The sequence below is a fragment of the Poecilia reticulata genome, chromosome 4, assembly GCF_904066995.2.
Source record: "Poecilia reticulata chromosome 4, P_reticulata-male-v2, whole genome shotgun sequence".
Lineage (NCBI taxonomy): Eukaryota > Metazoa > Chordata > Actinopteri > Cyprinodontiformes > Poeciliidae > Poecilia > Poecilia reticulata.
In genome coordinates, this window is record NC_088833.1 from 27,252,922 (window position 1) to 27,277,994 (window position 25,073).

The 25,073-nt window shown below is 42.3% G+C and overlaps 1 protein-coding gene across 4 annotated transcripts in view; it reads left to right on the forward strand.

Moving 5' to 3' along the window:
• The window catches only part of herc2 (HECT and RLD domain containing E3 ubiquitin protein ligase 2), a 61,522-nt gene that overhangs the window by 24,242 nt on the left and 12,207 nt on the right, over positions 1-25,073 (forward strand). For 3 of the 4 annotated variants that reach the window (XM_017304349.2, XM_017304347.2, XM_017304350.2), the window contains 48 exons: positions 67-281; positions 373-505; positions 669-796; positions 1,382-1,577; positions 1,666-1,799; positions 2,223-2,399; positions 2,497-2,633; positions 3,365-3,516; positions 4,123-4,314; positions 4,397-4,584; positions 5,254-5,446; positions 5,534-5,716; positions 5,800-5,984; positions 7,509-7,656; positions 7,753-7,949; positions 8,043-8,273; positions 8,357-8,495; positions 8,966-9,112; positions 9,452-9,594; positions 9,703-9,970; positions 10,057-10,199; positions 11,949-12,047; positions 12,135-12,303; positions 12,392-12,517; positions 12,595-12,703; positions 12,981-13,120; positions 13,217-13,407; positions 14,386-14,491; positions 15,217-15,308; positions 15,394-15,569; positions 15,672-15,783; positions 17,079-17,160; positions 17,235-17,469; positions 17,547-17,724; positions 18,334-18,415; positions 19,285-19,456; positions 19,559-19,703; positions 19,829-20,054; positions 20,798-20,969; positions 21,101-21,287; positions 21,424-21,567; positions 22,398-22,589; positions 22,668-22,821; positions 23,269-23,376; positions 23,457-23,588; positions 24,155-24,313; positions 24,447-24,565; positions 24,892-25,017. In XM_017304349.2, coding sequence (XP_017159838.1) covers positions 67-281; positions 373-505; positions 669-796; positions 1,382-1,577; positions 1,666-1,799; positions 2,223-2,399; positions 2,497-2,633; positions 3,365-3,516; positions 4,123-4,314; positions 4,397-4,584; positions 5,254-5,446; positions 5,534-5,716; positions 5,800-5,984; positions 7,509-7,656; positions 7,753-7,949; positions 8,043-8,273; positions 8,357-8,495; positions 8,966-9,112; positions 9,452-9,594; positions 9,703-9,970; positions 10,057-10,199; positions 11,949-12,047; positions 12,135-12,303; positions 12,392-12,517; positions 12,595-12,703; positions 12,981-13,120; positions 13,217-13,407; positions 14,386-14,491; positions 15,217-15,308; positions 15,394-15,569; positions 15,672-15,783; positions 17,079-17,160; positions 17,235-17,469; positions 17,547-17,724; positions 18,334-18,415; positions 19,285-19,456; positions 19,559-19,703; positions 19,829-20,054; positions 20,798-20,969; positions 21,101-21,287; positions 21,424-21,567; positions 22,398-22,589; positions 22,668-22,821; positions 23,269-23,376; positions 23,457-23,588; positions 24,155-24,313; positions 24,447-24,565; positions 24,892-25,017 — 7,562 coding nt within the window. The remainder of the gene's footprint in view (positions 1-66; positions 282-372; positions 506-668; positions 797-1,381; positions 1,578-1,665; positions 1,800-2,222; positions 2,400-2,496; positions 2,634-3,364; positions 3,517-4,122; positions 4,315-4,396; positions 4,585-5,253; positions 5,447-5,533; positions 5,717-5,799; positions 5,985-7,508; positions 7,657-7,752; positions 7,950-8,042; positions 8,274-8,356; positions 8,496-8,965; positions 9,113-9,451; positions 9,595-9,702; positions 9,971-10,056; positions 10,200-11,948; positions 12,048-12,134; positions 12,304-12,391; positions 12,518-12,594; positions 12,704-12,980; positions 13,121-13,216; positions 13,408-14,385; positions 14,492-15,216; positions 15,309-15,393; positions 15,570-15,671; positions 15,784-17,078; positions 17,161-17,234; positions 17,470-17,546; positions 17,725-18,333; positions 18,416-19,284; positions 19,457-19,558; positions 19,704-19,828; positions 20,055-20,797; positions 20,970-21,100; positions 21,288-21,423; positions 21,568-22,397; positions 22,590-22,667; positions 22,822-23,268; positions 23,377-23,456; positions 23,589-24,154; positions 24,314-24,446; positions 24,566-24,891; positions 25,018-25,073) is intronic. The other variant, XM_017304348.2, reaches the window with a different exon arrangement.

Here is a 25,073-nt window from a genome sequence, read left to right on the forward strand (position 1 = left end):
TATTTGGAAACAAACTCTGCTGTGAATTGAAACTTCTTTTGTTTGTTTTATCGTCCTCGTGCACAGAATGGCTCCAGTCGTCCATATTCTCTGGCGGCCTTCAGACCAGTCAGATCCACTACAACTACAATGAGGAGAAGGACGAGGACCACTGCAGCTCGCTGGGCTCCACCACTCCAGACAAGGCCAAGCTCTACTCCCGCAGGATCACCCTCAGCGACCACGCGCAGCCCTTCCTCCAGGCTATCGCTGACAACAACACTCAGGACCACACTGTGAAGGTGGACCAGATAAAATAATGATTCACTAGCCTATTGGAAAGACATGAATCCGAATAATAGTGTTTCAATACATTTTTTTTTTCTATTCTAGGACTTTTTGTGCCAAATAGAGCGTTGCTGTAAGCAGTACCACCTTATTACACCCATCACCTTCCCACCGGAGCATCCAGTGGAGGAAGTCGGCCGCCTGCTGCTCTGCTGCTTGCTCAAACATCAGGACCTCGGTAACCTAGCAACGCTGGTTTTCTTCTGACAAATTATTAGCGCTCTTTTATTTCTCTGCCATAAGAATTAACAGTTTATACTAGGAAGCTTACATGGGTAAACAAAGATTTGTAACTGCTTTTGTTTCTGGATAAATTGACAGCGAACCCTCGTGTGTCACAGGTCACGTTGCTCTCTCACTCGTCAGCCCGTGTGCTTTGGGGGTGGACCAGGGGAAGCAGAGGTCCCTCCCTAAATCAATGATTGATGTCTGTCGCATGGTCTACCAGGCAAAATGTTCACTAATTAAGGTAGGAGCTAAACCTCTGACATCTGCTATCAAGTAGTAATAGTATGTTGAAATGGCCACTTTGAGTTATTTCTAATGTATAAAATGCCTTGGAAAAAGTTCACATTTAGTTGTATGTATTTAATTAGAATTTTATGGGATGAACCAAAACAAGGCACTTCAGTGAGATTTGTGTTTTAAAGTTGATTTTTTTTTTTTTTTACTTTACCAACATGTTTCTTCTGGCTGTAAGTAATGCTAAACAGTCAGTATTATGTGTTTTCCATCATTTTATAGCACAACCAAGAAACGATGTTATCTTCAGTTGTTAAAAAAAAACTGTCAAATATGACATAAAATAAATTTTGTTTTGTAATTCAGCGCCTTCAAATTGAGTTTTAAAAACTTCAGCTCTTTCTGAAACTCTAATCTAACTGACCTGAAACTGTTGACCTCATAAAATCACAGTTGAGATTCATTGAAGTTTGACCTTGTAATGCAAAAAAGAGAGAAAAAAGTCAAAGTCGTGGGATATGAATGGCTTATTAAGGCACATTAAGTTGAGAATAAGTGTGTAAAATTTTGCCTTTGCTCTGTCACACTCCAGACTCATCAGGAACAGGGCCGCTCCTATAAGGAAGTGTGCGCCCCGGTCATCGAGCGCCTCAGATTCCTGTTCAACGAGCTGCGGCCGGCGGTGAGCAATGACCTGTCCATCGTGTCCAAGCTGAAGCTGCTGAGCTCTCAGCCGCGATGGAGGAGGATCGCTCAGAAGCTCATCAGGGACCGAAGGAAAAAAAGAGGTGGGACTACTTGAACTATTCTGATAAGTGTCTATTTTGGTTATTTCGGTAGATGCCTGCTAAAGGATTTAGCTGTCCCTCCTTTTAGCGCCTAAGAAATCAGAGTCTGCCGATGAAGAAGAGCCAAAGCTGGAGAATGAGGGGACCAACGAAGAAGAACATAACGTCCACATTAACCCCACTCCTGCAGGCAGGAAGTCGCCCACTGGAAAGACGTCAAAGGTAGATTTCTATGGCTCAGTAAGTAGCTGCGTTTCCATTGATGTTGAAATTGAGCAAATTGGAATCATGAAAGTAAATTTGCTTAATGGAAACACTGCAATTTAAAAAAAATCTCACATTTTTCAGTTAAAAAGCTTTAGCACTAGAGCGAGGTGTTGTTTTTCAGCTTTATCGCAATTGGTGTATTTTGCAAAACACCCTTTTTGCATCACACGAATCATGAGATCAACAACCAGGCATTACTACTACCCGAAAAGACGATTTTGAATGACTGATGGCATGAACAAACTTCTTAACTTGTAATTTTAATTCCATTTCTTATTTGATGGAAACACTGCAATTCCAAAATTAGCTGGATATCGATATGTTTGTGCTCATTGAATTTTTCTGACTTTGCACCTGATTGAAATTACAAATCCGTAGCAGGACAAGTGGCAGCCGCTGCTGAACACAGTGGCAAACGTCCAGCGGTACCGCTGGCTGAAACACAGCGTCCAGGGAGTCTTCTCTCAGTCCAGCCTGATGGGCACCATCGTGGAGTTTGCGCTGAAGGAAGAGCCGCTGGATGTGGAAAAAATGAGGAAGTGTCTCCTCAAACAGGTGCGATTTGAAAGTGGGATTTGTTCAGCACTCCTCGATAATCCAAAACCCTTAATTTAGAAAAGTGTGATTCTTTTTTCCCCCCGTTTCATCGCAGCTGGAGAGGGCCGAGGTGAGGCTGGAGGGAATCGACACCATGCTGAAGTTGGCCTCCAAGAGCTTCCTGCTGCCGTCCGTGCAGTACGCCATGCTCTGCGGGTGGCAGCGGGTCATACCCGAAGGGACCAGCATCGGGTAGCTAACCACATTTACATCTAGGCATAAAAAATAAGTATAAAAAGTTTTTAGAGGTTGTTTTTCATCATAATCTTATCTGGAAATCTCAAAACAAAAACTGTGTGGAAGTATTTGACTTCTAAATAAAGTAAAAAATTATCTGACTTATAGATGAACCAACACCAAGCCTTTAAGCTACGAGGATTTTATATAAAGTCAATGCTGGAGAACATTTAAACACAATAAGTTAATTCCATCAAATATATTCAAACCAAGGGACTTTAAAATTTATTTTAGTTATGTTTAATAAGTTAATGTTTAATTAATTTACAAAGGTTCTTTGTCTTGAGCGCAAGTGACAGAAATAACAGGATGTACCATTTCAAAAGTAAAGTGTGTTCTGCTTTAAAGCAAATGTGCATTTTAGCCCAATAAAATTCTGGCAGAGTTTGGATGAGGAGATGAAAATAATGTTCGAGTATGAATCAAATTCACAAGACTGTAAAGAAAAAAAAAAGAAGTCTTAAACATTTCCGAGTGTGAAAAAATGTCATTTACAACTTATATTGTTAATCTAATGTCTACGGCAATAAAAGTTTTAATAATTGTGAAATGACCAGGTTTACACAAGATTTCTTTTCCTTCTCTCTGCTCCCCTTTCACTCATGTTTATAAGGGAACGTGAGAATGGATTAAATTTGGTAAACGGGGTGAATGAAATGACAGACTGACGAATTTGATCTTTTCAGGGAGCCGCTGTCGGACTGCCTTAAACACGTCGATCTGATCCCTCCCTTCAACCGGATGCTTTTGGAGGTGACGTTTGGGAAGTTGTATTCCTGGGCGATCCAAAATGTTCGCAACATCCTGCTGGAGGCCAGCGCCCGCTTCAAAGAGCTGGGTGAGTGCTGGGAAAAACGTCTGATGGATGGATCGTCATGTTCAGTTACATACGCTCACGAGTACGGCTGCAGCTGATTATTTTTATAATCCACCATTCTATCTATTTATTCTATTAATTGGATAAAAATGTCACTTTCTGTAGATTATTTAATCACTTCTCTTTAATTTAAAACTAATACTATGATTCACTTGGTGAAGCAGAGTTTTAAACTGTGAGTCTTGGGTAGTCGGTGAGTTATGATCAACTGTTTCAAACGCAACATAAAGAGAAGTTAAAGACCCATAACTGTTAAGATGTTTGTCTTTAAAAGAGCTTTTATCAATCAACCCCTCAGGGATTGTGCGTCTGTTTTTTGTGATTGTTTGCAATCAAAATCGCCATTATTATGGTCTGACTGTAGAAACATTTGCAAGGTATTTGGATCATTTTCCCTCATTTAAATACCTTTCCATATCTACACATAGGAAAAAAAAACGCACTGTTTAAGCAAGTTGAATTGCTTGAGTTTTCTTGCGCCATAGCATCATTGACTTTATTACGAGAATCTGTTGATTTACATACTAAACTTCATTATCCAATGATTTGCTGTCAATCCAATGATAGGCGTGCAGCCGGTCCCTCTTCAGACCATCACCAACGAGAACCTGGCCGGACCAAGCCTCGGCACCATTCCACAGGCCCGCTTCCTGCTGGCCATGATCCACATGCTGTCCCTGAAGCACGGCTCCAACAGCCTCAGCCTCTTGCTGAACTCTGGCCTTCTGGCCCTCACTCAGAGCATCCTCAAGCTTATTGGTGAGTTTTCACCAGGTGACCTGGAAGAGGTGGTTTTTTGAACCAATCCGAGTTTCTGTTTTACGCTGTCCGATGTTTGTAGGCCCCAGCACAGACAGCAGCGAGGAGGACCTCAGTTTGTGCGCTCACGGAGGCTCGGCCACGGTCCTGGAAGAGTCCAGGAAGGAGGCGGCCCCCGCGCCCCTGCCCGCTTCTGGCCCAGAACTCGCCGCCATGATGAAGATCGGCACCAGAGTGATGAGGGGAGTGGACTGGAAATGGGGCGATCAGGTAAATAAATGGGTTTTATTTTTTTTTATTGTAGTTAATTTCTGGCTCTTTAATTAATTGTATTTTAATTGACAAAATAAGCAACATTTTCAGTTCAAGATCCATTTTTGCTGCTGAATTCTTGAATTAACAGACATGCAAGATCAATAACAAAGATATTTATTGTTTTTAATCTGTCCAAGTTATTTAACCATCAAGTTGTCGCAAAATGCTTTTGTATCTAGTTGGCTTTCAAGTGTTTCATGATCATTCATGGTACTATGTAAAAAAACATCTACATATGCAAACTTTAGGGACATCTGTGCTGCTGCAGCATGTTTAGCATTGAGATGCTATTTTAGCTTGAATAGCTTCACTGGTCAGCTAACTCCTTTTAGCACAACTTGAACACAGTAGTGTTATCTCAGCGTCCCATCAGATCGTTGTTTTTTTTAAAATAAAAATTAACATCCAGTGGGCCAAGAAAGTGACTGCGTTGTCTGTCACTTTACACGGATGTCACTTGTTCTTCAGAATTATGAGCGTACCAGAAATGCTTTGTATGTAAAAAAATAAAAAGCGATTAATTGCATTAAAATCTGTGATTAGTTCATTGAAACAAACATGTTAGGGCCCCGACCCTCCTATTGTGTTTAGTTTAAACGATTTAAGTCTTCACGGTCATTCCAGGACGGCCCCGCTCCTGGTCTGGGCCGGGTCATCGGAGAGCTGGGCGAGGACGGCTGGATCCGGGTCCAGTGGGACACCAGCAGCACCAACTCTTACCGGATGGGCAAAGAGGGCAAGTACGACCTGAAGCTTGCAGAGCCGCCGCCGGCCGCCCAGCCCACCGCCGAGGACTCTGACACGGAGGACGACACAGGTCGGTGTGCGCGTCTGACCGCAGCTCCAAGGCAACACACGGACGTCAGAGTAGGAGCTGTAACACGGCTTCCTCCTTGTTTCAAAGAAGGCGAGCTTATAGAGAAGAGCAGCCACCCAACAGCCATGATGTTGACCAGCACCGTCAACCTGCTGAAGACGCTCTCTCTGTCCGCCGGGATGTACGCAGAGGTCCTGCAGACGGACGCCATTCGGACTCTGTGCGGACTGCTGAGGATGCTGGTGGAAAGTGGAGTTAACGACAAGTCAAGTAAATAAACTCCTCATGATGATTGCAATTTCATTTCTTTTTATTGGAGATAATTTTAACAGGAATTGATTTTTTGCCGTCAGGTTGTCACTCCCACAGGCTGGTGTCTCGGGAGCAGCACCGGAGCTGGTGCACTCTGGGCTTCATCCGCAGCATCGCCCTCATGCCTCAGATGTGCAGCACCCTGAGCACCTCCGCCTGGATCGGCCTTCTCATCCGAATCGTCGAGGGCCACCAGTCCTTCAACGCCATCACTCTGCAGAGACAGGTTGGTTAGCCAGATGTGGACGCTGGATTAAATTTAGCTATTGGGTGTCGGCTTGGAAAGCAGAAGCTACAATCCATAAAGGTTTTACAAATTTTTTTTTTTTGTTGGCATAGAACTCAATGAAGCGTAAGTGTAGGATAAAATACACACGTGCTTTTAAAATTTGATTTATTGTAAATGTGACCCGTTTGTTTTCTTCTGTGCTTTGGAGTAAAACTGTATATGTTTGAATGACGTCATAACTAACTCCAGGACCGAAAGTTTAGAGGAAGAAATTTGTGGTTGCCCCCTCTTTTTTCTTACTCTTATTTAGTCATTTGTTCTGAAAGCAGAACCAATTTTAAGCTGTTTTTCATAGAACAGTGGCTGTGAAAAGGAGTTTCATTAATTTAAAACCAAATTGTAAAAAAAAAAAAATCACATTTTAGCATGTGTTTAGCATCTTACTTTAGCAATTAGCATGACTAGACATGAACGGCAGTCTTGGTGTGTTCACGTCCTTGAAAAGTCTTAAATTCCTGAATGTGACTGGAGGTGGTTGAGGCTACCACTAACTGCTAATATACCCTTGCTAGCTAGCTAGTTTTTATTTTTATTTTTCCTTTTTCTTTTAATTCTACCTTGGATAAGTGCAAATTTATTACCAGTTGGCTGGACAAAGTTCATAAATTTCTGTGGAGGTTCAGGTCTTAAATTGCATTCATACTGGTCTTAAAAAAGGTCTTAAAGTCTTAAATTTGAGCTGGTAAAACCAGCAAGGATTTCAAACTCATTTTGTGGTTAAATATATTAATAAAAATAACCATTAACAAACTGTTAAAATATTATAGTTTTCTCAGCAATAGATGAGAACTTAAAATGTAACTTCTTTTTTTTTGCATTGATGTAATGTGAGTTCATACACATGAAAACTGGTTTGATTTGACTGATAAAATAATATTTAAGTAAACAATTGTTACTTAAACAATTGTGTTTAAGTAATTGTGTAATAAATTGACCCTCGTGAGTTCAGAAGGTCACATAAATGGTTGACACCTAAGCCTGAGGCTCAGTTTGACACCTAAGCCTCAGAAATGTATATCTTCACCTTAACTCTTAAGATTTTCAAGCTAATTTCTAGATCCAAGAAGTTTCATAACAGATGAAGGTTGGAAAGGTTAAAAGAATAAAACGGAGACACGTTGCTTTAATACGTTTTCCCTTCCTAGTATCTCCTAAAGTCTTGCTCTCTCGCTCTTTCACAGCATGCACATCTTGATGTGTTTTAGAAAACAGTTTCCCCACAACCAGGCAGTTACTGGTCAGGGCCGACCAAGTTGGAAATTCTGTTCTGGTTACAACCCAATGTCTTTTTACATTTCTACTCAGAACTAAACTCAGGAGACGACATGACAAAGACATTTATTGTACATTTTTTTGTTTAAGAAAAAAAACAGGGGAAACATGGTCAGTCTCCTCAAGCACTAAGCTCTCAAAAAAACGTAATCTTTATAACAAACTTTGCTTTCTTTCTGTTGTAAACAGATCCTGGCACTGAGACTCCTCCAAGCAGTTCTGCCTTCATGGGACAAAACCGAACGCTCACAGGACATGAAGTTCCTGGTGGAGAAACTGTTCAGTTTCTTAGGAAGCCTTCTAAGCACCTGCTCCTCAGACCTGCCACTTCTCAGAGGTCAGATGAGCTTCATGTTGAAACTTTTTTGTTCCAATTCTTAGTTTTATTTTTTATATATAGTTGCATATATTTCAAAATTGTTTGTCTCCACAGAAGGTTCCATGAGAAGGAGGAAGTCCCGCCCACAGGCTTCTCTGACAGCCACTCACAGCAGCACGCTGGCGGAGGAGATCGTGGCTGTGCTGCGCACGCTGCACTCCCTCGGCCAGTGGAACAGCCTCATAAATGATTACATCAACACCCAGCTGGGCTCCATCGGTGATATTATGGCCGGCTGCCAGTCTGAAGCTGTAAGAGTTGCTGCTTTCATAGTTTCAGCTGATTAATCCAGTCAGAATAAAAGGGTTTCATAGAACTTTTCCTTCTCGCTATTTACATCCCAGTGTTTCCTGGAAGAGTACTTTCCCGACTCGGACGGGCCCCGGGTCTGCGGCCTGATGGCAGTGCTGGCTGTGATCGGCGGGATCGACGGGCGCCTCAGGCTGGGCGGGCAGGTCATCCACGAGGAGTACGGAGAGGGAACGGTGATGCGCATCACCCCAAAAGGACGCATCACGGTCCAGTTCCACGACATGAGAACCTGCAGGGTTTGCTTGCTCAGCCATCTCAAACCGGTATGAGAGACGTTTAATTGCTTCTCTGTTCGCAGAACAGACAAATTAATAGATTATTTTTATCTGCGGACCGTTTTCCTCAGCTGCCTGGCGTGGCCTTCAGTGTGCAGAACCTGCCTCTGAATGAGCCCATGTTGGCTGTTTGGGCTCAGCTGGTCAGCCTGGCTGGCAGCAAACTGGAGAAGCAGCGCATAAAGAAGTCCCTCAGCCGAGGACTCACAGGTACAGGAGGCAACACTTTGTAGCTGCCTTTCCATTAACTGTAGAATTAGACAAAATGGGGGATCTGTGGTGGCGCAGCTGTTAAGCACAACCCACATGGAGGCCTTAGTCCTCGACACGGCTGATAAATGATAAAAGCTAACGCCACGGCTGAATTATGAATGTATTTCATCCAAGTGTTTACATCTGTCGTTTTTAATGACTTATTGCATAAAATGGCATACTCGCGTGTAATTTTTAATTTAATTCATTTAATGAAAACACCGAAACTGCCACTTTTTTTTCTTTAAGACATCAGCAGAATATAGACGAAGATTTACACACATTTGTAATTGAAGCGCAGTTACTGTCTTTAAACTGGTCTGCTTACATTAATCTAAGTAAGCAGATACTCAACAGGCATTTTTAAAAATAGTTTGATAATAGTAAAGTTTGATTGATGTATTGATTATATCTAATGATGTTTGCAGCTGACCAGGTGGACATCCACCTCCTGCGCTGCCAGCAGCTGAGACTTTACATTTTAAAAGCAGGCCGAGCTCTGCTGTCCCATCAGGACAAACTCCGACAGATCCTCTCCCAGCCAGCAGTGGTTGACATGGGACCCATCCCCACCGGTAACGTATTGATATATATTGTTACTGATTTATTGCCCGGTCCTAACTTTAAGCTTTTTTTTTTTTTTTTTTTTTTTTTTTTTTTTTTTTTGAGAAGATTGTGTTTTCTTTTTGTTTGAAACAATCATTGCTATTGAAAGGAAATCAGGTTTAGTTAACAGAAAATGTGTTTTCATGCGGTGAATTATTTTTTTAATGTCAAACTCAAGCACTTCATTCCTTTTTCTTCAAAGGGCCTGTTTCTAAAGAGTTCTTGTGAGGATAAATACAGGTACATTTAGCCCACCACTGAGCAGAAATGTAACATGACACTGTGATTTTGCTGAATTTTAAACCCAGACGATCCTGTAGCGACATCCCCCGATGTCGGGGACTTGTCTCCTGAGGGCCCGCTGCCCCCTCTGATCCTGCTGCAGCAGCTCCTGGCTGCTGCTACTCAGCCCTCGCCTATCAAAGCCATTTTTGACCGACAGGAGATGGAGGTACATGAGCAGACTTTACTTCAATCAGCTGGTCAGCAGTAAATCTCACCTAGCTAAGTGCGCGGCATTCAGTTTGACCTCTGCTTGTACCTGTGTGTGTGTGTGTAGGCAGCAGCTCTGGCCGTGTGTCAGTACCTGGCCGTGGAGTCGGCCCACCCGTCCTCTCCGCTGTTTGAGGAGAGCAGCTCCAGTGAGGCCACCACGCCCGTCACCATACAGCATGTCAGACCCCCCAAGCAGAAGAAGCAGAAGACCTCCCCTGTGCCTCCCTTACCCATCGTCCTCCAGCTAATGGAAATGGGCTTCCCAAGGAAAAACATAGAGTTTGCCTTGAAGTCTCTGTCTGGCACCACAGGCAGTACCTCTGGTGTCCCAGGTAGAGCGTCACGCCGCGTATAGTTTAATTAAATGTATAAAGGCTTTTAAATATACATCTTAATCGTAACTGAGCTCATGTATCAGGTGTGGAGGCGCTAGTGAGCTGGCTGCTCGACCATCCTGATGTCCATTTCACCGAGCTCTCAGATGGCGACACCGTGTCCGATGAATACTCGGACGAAGAGGTGCTGGAGGAGTTGGAGGAGGCAGAGCCGACCTTCTCCGTTGTATGTTTACTTTTTTTCTTGAATTTACACATCTTTTTGTCTATTAAAGCTGGGATATGTAACTTATAAAAAATATTCTTTTTACATATTTGTTAAAATATCACCATGTTATGACTGTTATGAGACGGATAATCTATGAAAAGATGGAGCTCCTCCACTTCTTCCCAGTGCTACTATTGCCATCTGCAGAAAAGCAACACTCGGTCAGAAACAACCATCAGAGTCAGGAGGAGGGTCTTAGTCAGGGGTGAAAGTAGTTTTAAGCCTCTCAGACTCTGAGCTCAAACAGAGATGCCCAAACTATCCATCCATCCATTTTCTATACACCCTTGACCCTAGTTGGGTCAGGAAGGGTGCTGGTGCCTATCACCAGTGAAATGCCCAAACTATTTGTTTTAAAATATTAGACGATTAATTTAATTCAACATAATTATCGCAGTAGAAGCCATGTGTTTCTTAAATACTTAATGAAACATATTTACTGTGTTTGATGTTTGTTGTAAATGACGTATACTCACAAAGAACGAGATAATTAGTCCAAGTTTGTCGTTTATTGAACTGTGGCGGCTGTGATGCGCCACAGCAAAGACAAAACAAAGGTAAAGTAACCTGAACAGGTGATCAACTCAAAACCACTCGCACCTTTTTACTCTCCGTTTCTCTTTGTCATTTAAGCACACCTGTTGCGGTGGCAACTGCCTGCGCAAGCCATAACATTCAGTCCGTTACGCTATTGGGTTTCCAGGCTTGATATTTATTTTGCGATCATTAATAAGCTCCCTGAACACAGCGGTGGTTGATTAGTTCATTTTAAACTCATGCTCTGCTTGTTATTTTGCTAATGGAACCGAAACGCACAGGATTGCGCCACACCTTGTTGAAACTATAATTACTGAGATTATTTTTGTTGGGTCATTAATATGAACACCTCGCAGAGTTTTTTTTTTTATTCGTTATTTAATAAAGTTACAAACGTTTTAAGCGAGCCAGAGGAGGACGTGCTGGTCTCGGCGTCCTGGCGGCATTCCGTTTGTCACCTAATGCCGAGATCGACTCAAAACCTTCCGTGACCGACATATTGCACCGCTGCTCTAGCAAAGCACAAACAGTTCAGAAACGATATGAAATGGGGGGAAAAGGTATTAATTGACTGATTAAGTCGTGTTTTAGATTGTTCTTGAAAAACTAATCAGTCACGGCTGATTAGTGGGTGAACTCGCAGCTGCACAGTGAACCCATTGATTCTTTACAGCAGACAGCCGCTCACCTCTTACAGGTTCTGTGTACCCCCACTAATTCTTTTAGTGGTACGAAGTACCCGCCTACTTTCACCCCTGGTCTTGGTGCTGTTAATCATGTTTATGCACCTTTCACATCCTCCTCCTTGCTCTGTTTTATACTGCAGCTAGTTCTCCACAGAGAAGCCTGTCATGTATGCTCAAGCTAGTTAGTTTGTACAGTTGGCACATACACAGGATTGATTGACAGCGCTAAGACCCTCCTGCTGGCTCAGATTGGTTGTTTTTGATTGGGACAGGTGGATTGTGTCAGATGGCAATTGCAGCACTGGGAGCAAGTGGAGGAGCTCCTTTTTTTGCCTGTCTAAAATTATCCTGACATTGTGACAAATATGTAAAAAAAATAAAAAATAAAAAAACTGCTTATTTTTTAGTAAAAGTGACATACTGCAGTTTTAAGTGCTATTTATGACAGGAAGCACTGACAGATTTCTCCTCTCTGCTACATTAGCCTGCAGGGGCTGTGGTGACTGAAAGCCAGACTTTTAAGAAGAGGTCAGATTTCCAAACCAACGATGATTATGCCGTCTACGTGAGAGAGAACATTCAGGTAATGTTCTCCCTGAGCAGAGTTGTTTAAACTACATCAAGGGATGAATTAATCTAATGACATGGATATTTTTGATTTCCCCCGCAGGTGGGGATGATGGTGAAGTGCTGCAGAACGTATGAGGAAGTGTACGAAGGAGACGTAGGGAAGGTGATCAAGCTGGACAGAGATGGACTTCATGACTTGAACGTGCAGTGCGACTGGCAACAAAAAGGAGGAACGTACTGGGTTCGCTACATCCACATTGAGCTGATTGGTACGCGCTTGCTTATTTGAAGGAAACTTAAAAATGGTTAAGTATAACAACGTGTGGCATTTTTTTCATCCTTCGCTTGTATTTCCAGGTTTCCCACCTCAAAGTTCACCCTCTCACATAAAAATTGCCGACAAAGTTAGGGTGAAGCCCGCAGTTACGACGCCAAAGTACAAATGGGGCTCGGTAACACACAGGAGTGTCGGGGTAGTAAAGGGTAGGTCTGATTTGGTTTTATGGTGTGTGATCTCTGTCTGGCATCGTTTCGAACTAAACTCTGTTCACCTCTCACAGCTTTTAGCGCCAATGGAAAGGATGTGATTGTAGACTTTCCACAGCAGTCCCACTGGACTGGTCTGCTGTCTGAGATGGAGCTGGTGCCCAGTGTTCACCCTGGAGTGAGGTAACTTATAGTCCAGATAATCCGGTAATAGCACTGGAATTTCTTCAGGAGCTGAATACAAATTCGGCACACTTTAAAAACATTTGAAAACCATGTATCATTTGTATTTTCTTTCACCATTATGAACCATTTTGTGTTGGTCTGTCACATAAAATCCTGGTAGAATACAAGGAATTTCTTGTATTGTAATTTAGGAAAATGTAAAACAGTTTCATACTTTTTTCTCTTACTGCATCTCTCCGCACTATTAAAACGTTAAACGTCTTGCTGCCCGCAGGTGTGACGGCTGTCAGATGTTTCCCATTAACGGCCCGAGGTTCAAGTGCAAAAACTGTGACGACTTCGATTTCTGCGAAAGCTGCTTCAAGACGCGCAAACACAACACCAGACATTCCTTCGGCCGGATCAATGAGCCCGGTCAGTCCAGCTTTCCTGCCGACGCAGCACCCGTCCTGCACGTTGTTCGGTGTTTGAGTCGTATAACTTTCTTCCTGCCCCTCTCACCGCTGCCAGGTCAGTCTCCAGCTTTTTGTGGCCGTTCGGGCAAGCAGCTCAAAAAGCACCACAACAGCCAGCGCGGGATGCTGATCGATGACTGGTCCCGCGCCGTGAAGAGCCTCAACGTGTCGTCCTCTGTCAACCAGGCGTCTCGCCTCATTGACTGCAGCGATCAGTGCTGGCAGTCCTCCGGCTCACAGGGAAAGGTAAGCTGTGGCTCGACATTATTACAGTTTTTCAGTTTAAACTTTGTCCCACTCAGGATTTTTCTTTTGTCTGAAAAATATTGGAATCAATTAAGAGTATTTTAGTCAATTAAGAGTACTTTTACGTGACCGATTGTCATGTCGGTCATACAATATGAAAATCAATGCCGTGGGTATGCATCGCCATTCTGTAGCTTTGAAGGCTAGTATATATAGAAAATATGTTTATTTATATGTACACATCTGTATTTATTTATTTATTTTTTTTCATATATTGATATTTTAATATTTATATTTATAATTTAGCATGTTTGCTGGGGGGGGGGTTCTATACTGTTTTTTTTGTTGTTGTTTTTTTTCTGTTATTTTGTTGTCCACTTTCTGCTGTCACAGCTTAAATGTCCCACTTTTGGGACTTAAAGGAATATCTTATTTTTCCTTAATTTATATTATAATTAATATTAATTAAATATAATTTAATTTATATTACCTCATATGATCAATATTAGTTGATCATATAGCCAAATATGATCAACTAATGGTCAAAATCATGTAGTTGATCATGTAGTGCTAAGCTAATGCTAGCATTTAATTCTGTTTTGATATAACTTGTTGATAATTCAACATATTGGTGCATTTTCAGATAACCTTTTTCTGGCAAAACGACTACAGAATGTTTTTTTTTTTTTTTTTCCTGCTTCATGAACTTTGAACGTCATACAGTTTAAAGACTTGGGGTCTCAGCTGCTTTCTGCACATCTCTTTATTACACCAATAACTTTATCCAGATAGCTGTGCTGAGCTGATAACATCAAATTTAAAAAAAATTTTCTGATCAAATCAGATTGCACCAATTACCGATGCCAGGGGTTAATTTTAATCGGGGATACTGACACCGAACATTTAAATTTGACACGATGTGGGACATCTGCAGCTTAGAACATGTAGGATTTCCCGTGTATTTTTTATTTTTTGCAGCACTGGATTCGTCTCGAGCTTTTCCCAGACGTTCTGGTCCACAGACTGAAGATGATCGTAGATCCAGCAGACAGCAGCTACATGCCCTCACTGGTGGTGGTTTCAGGTGACTTCAGATGAATATTAAATACAAATAAATACTTGCCTGTTTAGCTTGGAACTGTTTCCTGTTTGATTTCTCTTCACAAATGTTAACTTGGTTATTGTGAGGGGCGTCTCCCAACTGTCTTTGAAATACATTGTTGGAATTGAAACGAAGAATAAATCATATGTTGACACCAATACAGATATCTGAGGTTTAGTATCGGCCGATACCGATCCGATGCAGAAAAACGGACAAAAATGTGCTGTATTACAAATTTGATAACTCTGCACCAGTAAAGAGCACTAATATTTTCACAAGCTTAGACAAATATGTAAAACACAACTTGAATTTGTTCATTCAGTGCAATTCTGAGTATAACAGCTAATAAAAACATAAATTAATAAAGAAATTGAAACTGACAAATACAGTAGATTTACGCCTGTGGTCAAACATGTAAAATATAAACGGCAACAAACTTTGAAATGGTTCAGAAAGTGGAATTATGAATTCTAAATTTCATGTCGGATAAATAATGAAGGACGATGTCACTCAGAGCACAGCATAGAATTAGACTGACTAGATCTGTCTGTGTGCATCAGTCACCTGATCAGGAATTATTTTCAATATCTGGACTGATACAGATATCAGATCGGAAGCTCATTTCCTCTCCTGCCCCCTTTTTGTTGTAGTTTAAGATGGTGTGAGCAGCAGCGTTTGCTGATCATTTTTATTTGCTTAATTACCAGGTGGAAACTCTCTGAATAATTTAATTGAGCTGAAGACGATTAACATCAACCCCACAGACACCACAGTCCTCCTGCTTACCGACTGCACCGAGGTTGGTAATCTTATCGGTCATTTCCTTGAGTTTTGTAATCTTTTTTTTTTTTTTTTTTTTTTTAAAACCATGTCTCGCCCATCAGTTTCACAGATACATTGAGATTGCGATCAAGCAGTGCCGCAGCTCGGGTATAGACTGCAAGATTCACGGACTTCGCATGGTGGGACGCATCAGAGCCGAGGATGAGGACCTGGCCACAGTGCCCTTCCTGGCGTCCGACAACGAAGAGGAGGAGGACGAGAAAACCACAACTGGAAGGTGAGACGGCCGACACTTCTTACTGACGTAGCCAACATGCTGCTCTTATTTATTTGATGATTGAGGTTGTGGTGTTTTTTTTTTTTTTTTTTTTTTCTGCAGTCTTGCTCGGAAGAAGTCACCAGGCCTGGAGTCGGCAGCCACCATCAGGACCAAAGTGTTCGTTTGGGGGCTGAACGACAAGGACCAGCTGGGAGGACTGAAGGGCTCAAAGGTGCAGTTAAAATAATCAATAATCCTTACACTGCAAAAACACAATCTTACCAAATATTTTGCGTCTAATTTCTAGTGCAAATATGTTGGTACACTTAAAATAAGACAAAGCCCACCTACAGGAAATATAATCTTGTTTCACGTTAATAATTCTTTAATTCTGATCAAAAGTGCTGCTTTTAAGTGAAACAATCTGTCAGTGGAACAAGACATTTTTCCCTTATTGTGAGTTATTGTATATGAAAATGTCTACACTCGCTGGTGAAAAGTGAAAACTCAGATTTATCAACATTTTTATCTTAAATACAAATGTGTTGTAAAATAGGCTATAATTTAAATATTAAGCAGTATTGCTAAAGAAGTAACAATTTGTCTGTTTATTTAAGAATATCATAGCATCTTCAGTGCTACGACATTGACAGTATTTTGTTTGATAAACTCTTCACTGATCATTTTCAAACTGTATTGTGATCAAGCAAGGTTTGTTTGAATTGAAAAATATTAAAACTTCAATTTTAAAGTGAAACATATTTTATAGGTTAACGGCACAGATAAATGTTTGAAAGACTTTATTTTTTGATGATTATGATTTTCCATTTACAGCTCATAAAAACATGACATTTAAAGTTAGAACATTGCATCAAACCAGCAAAAAATAAAAAAAACATTTGTTTTTTTCAAAGCTTTCCTTAACATAACTAAACACACATGAACAATCTTGCGTGGACAAAAATGCGATAATATAAACATAAAAAATGAGTACACAGAGTGACGCAAGTTCTGGACAATTGACCACGATAAAGTTTTCCCATTTAAACCAGATGTTTTCAAATTTTGCAAGCTCAAGTCTACCTGAAAACATAATTTTTTTCCATTATATATAAATCATACATGATCTGGAGCCAGTCATCCAGGTATTGAGCTTCTGCGCTCAAACGTTTCCTTGTTATAGCTTTTCAGGCCTCTAAGCTTAAAATACCAAGTAAGCGTTTAGACCCTGAGTCCACGTCCACTCAGTGCAACAATCCAAATAAAACTAATCCCACTTACAAGGAATTTGCATGCCTATGATTAAAAATATATTTTTAATACAGAAATTTGGACTTAAATCAACACATGTTCAACGCTTAAAAATTTTAATTTTTATAAAGTTTTTTTACTCTGATAATCCAGTCTCTGTACATTAGTTTGTTGCTGTGACAAAATGCCGAACATTTCAAGTGTTATAAATCAGTTTGCTTGGCATTGCGTGTCTCTTTAAGGCCCTTTAACTCGTGCTGTGTACTTTCTTTGCAGATCAAGGTCCCCTCCTTCTCTGAAACCCTCTCTGCTCTCAACGTGGTGCAGGTAGCCGGTGGTTCCAAGAGTCTCTTTGCAGGTAAAACGGGGGGAAAACCTTTATTTTCTCTTTAGCTCCTATATTATGTTTTGACTACTGATCCACATTCGCAGTGACCGTGGAGGGAAAGATCTACGCCTGCGGAGAGGCCACCAACGGCCGACTGGGTCTGGGCCTCTCCAGCGGGACCATCCCCATCCCCCGTCAGATCACAGCGCTCAGCAACTACGTGGTGAAGAAGGTGGCCGTGCATTCTGGCGGGCGCCACGCCATGGCGCTGACCGTGGACGGGAAGGTGTTTTCCTGGGGGGAAGGAGACGACGGCAAGCTGGGGCACTTCAGCAGAATGTGGGTTTTTATTGGAAGCGTCATTTCTGTCTGTGAGGGATTCAAAACGCTGAAGAAGCATCTGACCTCTCCCTCAGGAACTGTGATAAGCCCCGGCTGATCGAGGCTCTGAAGACCAAGCGCATCCGGGACATAGCCTGCGGCAGCTCCCACAGCGCCGCCATTACCTCCAGCGGGGAGCTGTACAGCTGGGGGCTGGGGGAATATGGCCGCCTCGGACACGGGGACAACACCACCCAGCTGAGGCCCAAACTGGTACGTACGCCTCCTTTACTGGGCCGTCACCTTACAGGGCCTTCTCACTCAGCTCTGATGTCGAAATGAGTCAGATTTTTGTAGATTTTGTTTTGCACAATGTGTATTCATGCATAGACCTGTCGCAACAATCAGTGAATCAATAAAATATGAATCGCAAGATAAATTAAACTACATAATTTCCATCTACATGTTGTTTTTTTCTCTTTTCTTATCTCTCCCTCTCTACTTCCCGAAATGAATGATAAGTCTTCATTCTGGTGATTTGGTCTCAACCAGTCCATTTTCTGAATGACAATTTTATTTACAGAGACTTCATAATTTTATTTATTGTTTTTATTTATTTTAGATATTTAAAAAGTGTTACAGTTCAAATTAAATGTTCATTAGTATTTAAAGTTGATTGATCTTTATGAATGTGTTCTTGCATTATTGTGGCGTTAAAATTACATCACTTGAAAACAGTCTCAAAACTATATTATCATTTATTGCAATAACTTCCGGGACAATTTATCATCCGGCAGAATTTGTTATTGTGACAGAATTTGTGTGAACGGGCAGCGTTCACACAATGAACGCTGATGATGTGCTTGTGTTTTTGTCGTGCAGGTGAAAGTGCTGCTGGGCCACAGAGTCATCCAGGTCGCCTGTGGGAGCCGAGATGCTCAAACTCTTGCTCTGACTGATGAAGGTATCCCTGTTCAACACACCAACCCTTTGTCCACTTTGGCCAAATGGATGATTGAACTTTTTAGGTGTAAGATTATGTAACATCAGTCAGAGACCATGCACTTTCTTTAGCCACTAAGAAGCTCCTAGCATAATTATGGCTTGATATCTGACCACTCTACTTATCTAAAACAGTGAAGTTTGATCCATTTCTGGACATAGACATGGATTTTATCATAATTCGTAACATTTTTAATAGGGTTAGGGTCCAGGTCCAGAAACTTGACATTGGCTTGTTTTATCAAGTCCAAAACAGGCAGTGGAATCATCGTTTGGTATTTACACCATACTATGTCCAAAGTTTCAATTATCTGACCCAAACTGTCCCCTCTAATGATATGAAATTGTTCAGGACGTTTAGTGAATCTTTGTTTGTTCCTTAAGGAGCAGTATTATGCATATTTCAGGCACATAGCGCCATTTTACAGCACAATCAAGTAGCTATTAAACAAGCAGGTGTTAAAAAATGCCATATCTAATTTCATGTTGGATATGAAAATTTTTTTTCATATCCAACATGAAAGAAATATAACTTCACAGTTTGACTCTTTGAAATTGGCCTCTGTCTCTTTAAGAAGCTCCTACACTTTCTGACAATAATCATTTTAACCTTGTGTGGATGTGAAAGAATTTTCATCAAATTCAAACTTGGTCACCTCGTTTTAGTCATTAAAGTTGACCAAATTTGTACGTTCTATCATCATCCCAAACTAGAAAAAAATTTGTTGCTATTCCATCGCCATGGAAACTGCACACATTTCTGCATCACTTTTTTTTTTAAAACTGACTTGGAGAAAACAAGCTGAGTTGCGTTTGCATCTGTTTTGCCAGGCTTGGTGTTCTCCTGGGGCGATGGGGACTTTGGAAAGCTCGGCCGTGGCGGCAGCGAGGGCTGCAACATTCCCCAGAACATAGAGAGACTCAACGGACAGGGAGTCTGCCAAATCGAGTGCGGGGCGCAGTTTTCCCTGGCTCTGACCAAATCTGGAGGCGTCTGGACCTGGTAAGACTACCAAACGTTACTTAGAAGATGAAACATCATTTATCCATATTGACGGGGAAAATTCATGTTGCCTTTTTTTTTTTTTTTTTCTCCATCAAACAGGGGGAAAGGTGACTACTTTCGATTGGGCCACGGTACCGATGTCCACGTGCGGAAGCCCCAGATGGTGGAGGGACTGAGAGGGAAAAAGATTGTCCACGTCGCCGTTGGAGCTCTGCACTGTCTGGCTGTTACAGACACAGGACAGGTTGGTAGTAATCGCTGCAGATCTGCTTCCGTCTCGGCTTTACGCTGTACGGTCCTGCATGAGGTTTAAATGGAAATGCGAGGCATTCAGGTGCTTTGGAATAAAGTCTTGTGTTTCTGTGTAAGGTGTATGCATGGGGAGACAATGACCACGGCCAGCAGGGAAACGGCACCACCACCGTTAACAGGAAGCCCACCCTGGTTCAGGGCCTGGAGGGACAGAAGATCACTCGAGTGGCGTGTGGCTCTTCCCACAGCGTTGCCTGGACAACCGTGGATGTGACCACGCCCTCTGTTCACGAGCCGGTCCTCTTCCAGACTGCCAGGGACTCCCTGGGAGCCTCCTACTTGGGTAATTCCTCCTTTCCATGTGTGAAGCTAAGAAGTCTATGGGGATAAAAGGGAACAGTCGTCATCTGCTTCTCTTTAGGTTGCATTTAAAGTAGTAGTGAGATTCAGTTAAAATTTTTAATTGAGTTAATGCCATTATCTGTAACTGTGTATTGAGAAAATAAGCTACATGTTTAATTTAAAAACCCTTTTTGCTGCTAAATTATTGGATAAATGGACAACAACCAAGATATTTATTGTTTCCAATTTATTTAGGTTTTTCAACCATCAGATTGGTGCAAAGTTTTATTATATCCACTTAGCTTTCAAGTGTTTGAGGAACTCCTGATCAGACATGGGTCTTCTTTAGAAACATGGACTGTAGACGCTGACATTGGGGACGTCTGTGCTGCTGCGACACGTTTAGTATTGAGATGCTATTTTAGGCTTGAACTTTTAGCAACAACTTTAACAACAATAGTCTTTTCCAGCATCTGATCAGATTGTTTTTTTGAAGCAAGAAATTAGACTACATGATACTAAAATTACAAACTCTGAGTCTTTTTTACTCAAACACAGCTTTGTAACAAAGGTGCTTTCACTCAGTAAAGTTTTCTTTAAGCTTCCAACAGATTTACCAGACATGGGTCAATCTGAACATTGTGATTTGGACCACATTTAGTCCAGCCCTCCAATCTGGTGCAGCTGTTCCGTCCTCATAAAAATCGTCGTGCCTCGCTTTGTTTTGATTTTCCAACACTGCAGGCGTCCAGTCAGAATGCGACTCGTCGACGGTGAGCAACAAGATGAGCGGGCAGAGCAGCGCCAAGCCCAACCGACCCTCGCTGGCCAAGATTCTCCTGAGTCTGGACGGCAACCTGGCCAAACAGCAGGCTCTGTCCCACGTTCTGTCGGCTCTGCAGATCATGTATGCGAGGTACGCTGTCTCCAGGGACCTAAAACTCCCACAAACAACGGAAGTCGGCCGTACTTCCGCCTGTTAGGGGCGTAGCATCCCGTCAGAGTTATTGTGGACTCTAACGGGATGTGCGGTGTTGTTGCCCACAGGGATGCGGTGGTTGGTGCTCTGATGCCAGCCAGCATGATCCTGCCAGCAGAGTGTCCGTCCAGCTCTCCCATCCCTCCACTGGACTCCTCCTCATCCTCCTGCGTCAGCGACGAAGAATGTCCCCCTGTTCCAGCTGAAGCTGAAGAGCGAGTCAGCCCCAACCCCTGGCAGGACAAGAAGGGGGAGGTCAGGAACACCAAACCAGAACGCTTCATCTTCATTTCATGCGAATAATTTCCTGTTTAAAGCACGGAAAGGTTTCTGATTGGACCAAAGTTCAGTCTTTGAGAGCGGGACGTTTTCTGTGTTTGTGCTTGATCAGGCTCCGTCCTCGGAAGACGCAGTGACCCCGTCGTCAGCGGTGACTCCGTCAGCCTGCGGAGCCTCGGCCCGTCCCTTCATCCCCGTCACAGATGACCCAGGAGCCGCCAGCATCATCGCCGAGACCATGACCAAGACCAAAGAGGTCAGCTGCTATAAATGTCTTCCTCTCTGTTTATCCTCCCTTCCGTTCGTTTAGTCATCGATTCATTCATCCATTTATCAACCAATCCAATTGCATCGACCTGCCTCATCAGCAGCCATTAAAATCCTATGTGAATTAATGGTGGGCAACATGGACTTACATTTTTAGCATGATAAATTGTGGTAATGTTGTAATGGCAGTACAAGTGACAATAAGAAAAATTTTTATTATTACTTTTTTTAGGTAAGCGTATGGCTCTGACCTTTGCTGCATTTTCTTTACGCAAACTTTGTCAGTGTTGTGCTAATGTCAAAAACACAATTTCGCAGTTGCATTTTTCCAATAAATGAAAGCAATTAAAATTACACGTGAATAAGTTTGTTTCTACGATATTTCATTTAAAACAACTTGCCACCGCATCATCTTACCACTTCCTGTCATTTTTTTCGTGGTTTGCGCCAGCGGCAACATCTGGTTGGCGACCGTGTGACTCGTGTGATGAGAAAAAAAGTGTTTCCATTGCAGTTTTGCAAAGTAAAATGTCAGTGCAACGGAATTTCCATTAAGCAAATTTACTTTCAAAATGTCAGATTGCACAATCAGGTGGCCAATGAAAATTCAGCTCTTGTGATATGATGTAAGGATTTAAGGAAACTATTACAAATAACTACGCAGAACCCGACTTCAGGAAATCCAAGCAAAAACTTTCAGTATCGACTAAAATGGGAACCATGAGAACTGTGGACATCTGAATCTGGAATTTTATCATAAACGTGTGTAAACCCTGATTTTTTTATTTTATTTTTTTTCTGTTGAACGTTTTCTATCAGGACTCTGAGAACCAGAGTAAGGTTGCCGGTCCCGAGCCTCAGTACCTGGACGAGTTCACCAGCCTCCTAGTTCCTGATGACACTCGGGTGATTGTGGACCTGCTGAAGCTGGCTGTGTCCTGTCGCTCCGGGGACAAAGGGAAGGAGGTTCTGTCGGCCGTGCTGTCTGGCATGGGGACGGCTTATCCACAGGTAACGCGGCGGATCCTCCCAACTCAGACGAACGGGTTTCGGGGTTTGTCATCCTCACGTTCTCGCTGCGTCGCTCAGGTTGCCGACATGCTGCTGGAGCTCTGCGTCACCGAACTGGAAGACGTTGCTACAGACTCGCAGAGCGGCCGCCTGTCCTCCCAGCCGGTCGTCGTGGAGAGCAGCCATCCGTACACCGACGACACGTCCACCAGCGGGACTGTCAAGATCCCAGGTACAAACTCATCCCGAGGAGAAGATACACTTTAAAGGAGGGCTGCAGCAATTAATTGGATTAATCGCAACGAATCAATTAGCGAAATAATCGTCAGCTGATTTAGTAATTGATGAGTCGTTAACTGGATTATACACTCAAAAACCTGCCATTCAGAGCAGAGCAGACATTAAACCAGGACTGCACCAAAAATTCTGCACTGTATCGATGTTAAGTCGAGCAGAAAGGCCTGAGGTTTTCACATTTTGATGTTGGCATTTCTTTTAGCTGCAGATGCGTTCACCAAAGGAACACTGTTGTAGCATTTTAGGCAAATGAGTTTGTTTTTCTTATTTAGAAACAAGTTAATGTGTTTGCACTGTTTAAAAAAGACTCAATTACTAAAATAATTGTTAGTTGCAGCGCTACTTTTAAAGCCTAATAAACCACCTCCACTTTGTTTGGAAGGTGCTGAGGGTCTAAGGATAGAGTTCGACCGGCAGTGTTCAACCGAGCGGCGCCACGATCCGCTAACCATCATGGATGGAGCCAACAGGATCGTCTCCGTCAGATCGGGTAATTGGAGGACGATGCTTCACCTCAGTGCAACACAAAAGAGAAGAATGAATCAAAAAATAATACTGCACATATTTCAGGTCGAGAGTGGTCTGACTGGTCCAGCGAATTAAGGATCCCAGGAGATGAACTCAAATGGAAGTTCACCAGTGACGGATCGGTGAACGGTTGGGGCTGGCGCTTCACCGTCTACCCCATCATGCCGGCTGCTGGTGGGCGGACATTTTTATTTACCAGTTCAAACGACAAAAGATTTATTCATGAAATAAGATTAGGGCCACTGAAAAAAACAAACTGACTTTTTGTCTCAGAATAAGAATTATTTTAAATGTGTGCGCATTAGATAAACGTAGTTTTAAAACTGGGACGAGCTTTTAGCAGGGACAAAGAGCAGCTTAACAAATCCTACAGCCAGGACTTAACCTGCTTTATAACAAGACATGCAAGTCTTGATATAAATGTCAAAATTGTTACAAATATCGTCATTCATAATATGTAATATGAATCGCATAATGTGATTAATATTAATCATATACTATGTGATATTTTTTATATACGTTATTAGTATGTGATCACATATATATATATATCACATTATTTTTTTCAAACATCTTGACTGACGTTCACCTCAGATTCTTTGGGGGATTTATTATTTCAGTTTTGACACAGATCAACACAGAAGTAGAATTCTGAGGAAAAAAAGTCAAAATTCTGAGGAAAAGACCTCAGGATTCTATTTATTTATTACTGTGACTGAACTTGTTTTTTCTCCTCTCAGGCCCCAAAGATTTGCTGTCTGACCGCTGCATCCTGTCCTGCCCCTCCATGGACTTAGTCACATGCCTGCTGGACTTCAGGCTCAACTTCGCCTCAAACCGAAGCATCGTGCCCCGCCTCGCTGCTTCCCTCGCCGCCTGCGCCCAGCTCAGTGCGCTAGGTGAGCACATGATGATCCTACAAATTCATAATTGTCTGAATGTTTTACATAATCTCATAGATGCACGTTAATATTTGGAGTGTTAAAGTGGAAAACGAAGGTGAGATTTAAGTGAAGTCCGTTTCCTGCACAGCTGCTGGACACAGGATGTGGGCGCTGCAGCGTCTCCGTAAGCTCCTCACCACAGAGTACGGTCAGTCCATCAACATCAACAGGCTGCTGGGGGACAGCGAGGGCGAGGCCCGCTCCATTGTGAGTAAAGCGTATTGTTAATATTATTTTTAATGTTTTAGTTTGGCCACAATAGACGTACATTTTATTTTTTGTGTACTACATTATATTGTCACCTTCCTAAAATAATGGCCTAAGGCATTCTTTGCCAAAAGTAATTTTTTTTAATCCATCCTTTGAAAAAAAAAAGAAAAGAAAATATATAATTTATCTATATTTTAATAGCATAAATAAGCAAGATACGTCAGCTATCTTAAATCAAAGGCTGCTGTCTGGCCCACTAGTCTGCTAGCGATGCTACGTCTAATGATGTATGAAGTGTTGTAAATATATTTCAATTCTTTCAGAGTTTCACAGGCAGTGCGCTGGCCGCCCTCGTGAAGGGCCTCCCCGAAGCTCTGCAGAGGCAGTATGAGTACGAGGACCCCATCGTCAGGGGAGGAAAGCAGCTGCTTCACAGCCCGTTCTTCAAGGTATGCTGCGGCGCCTGAGATATCGACGAGTATAAATGTGTCTGTCAAACTAATTC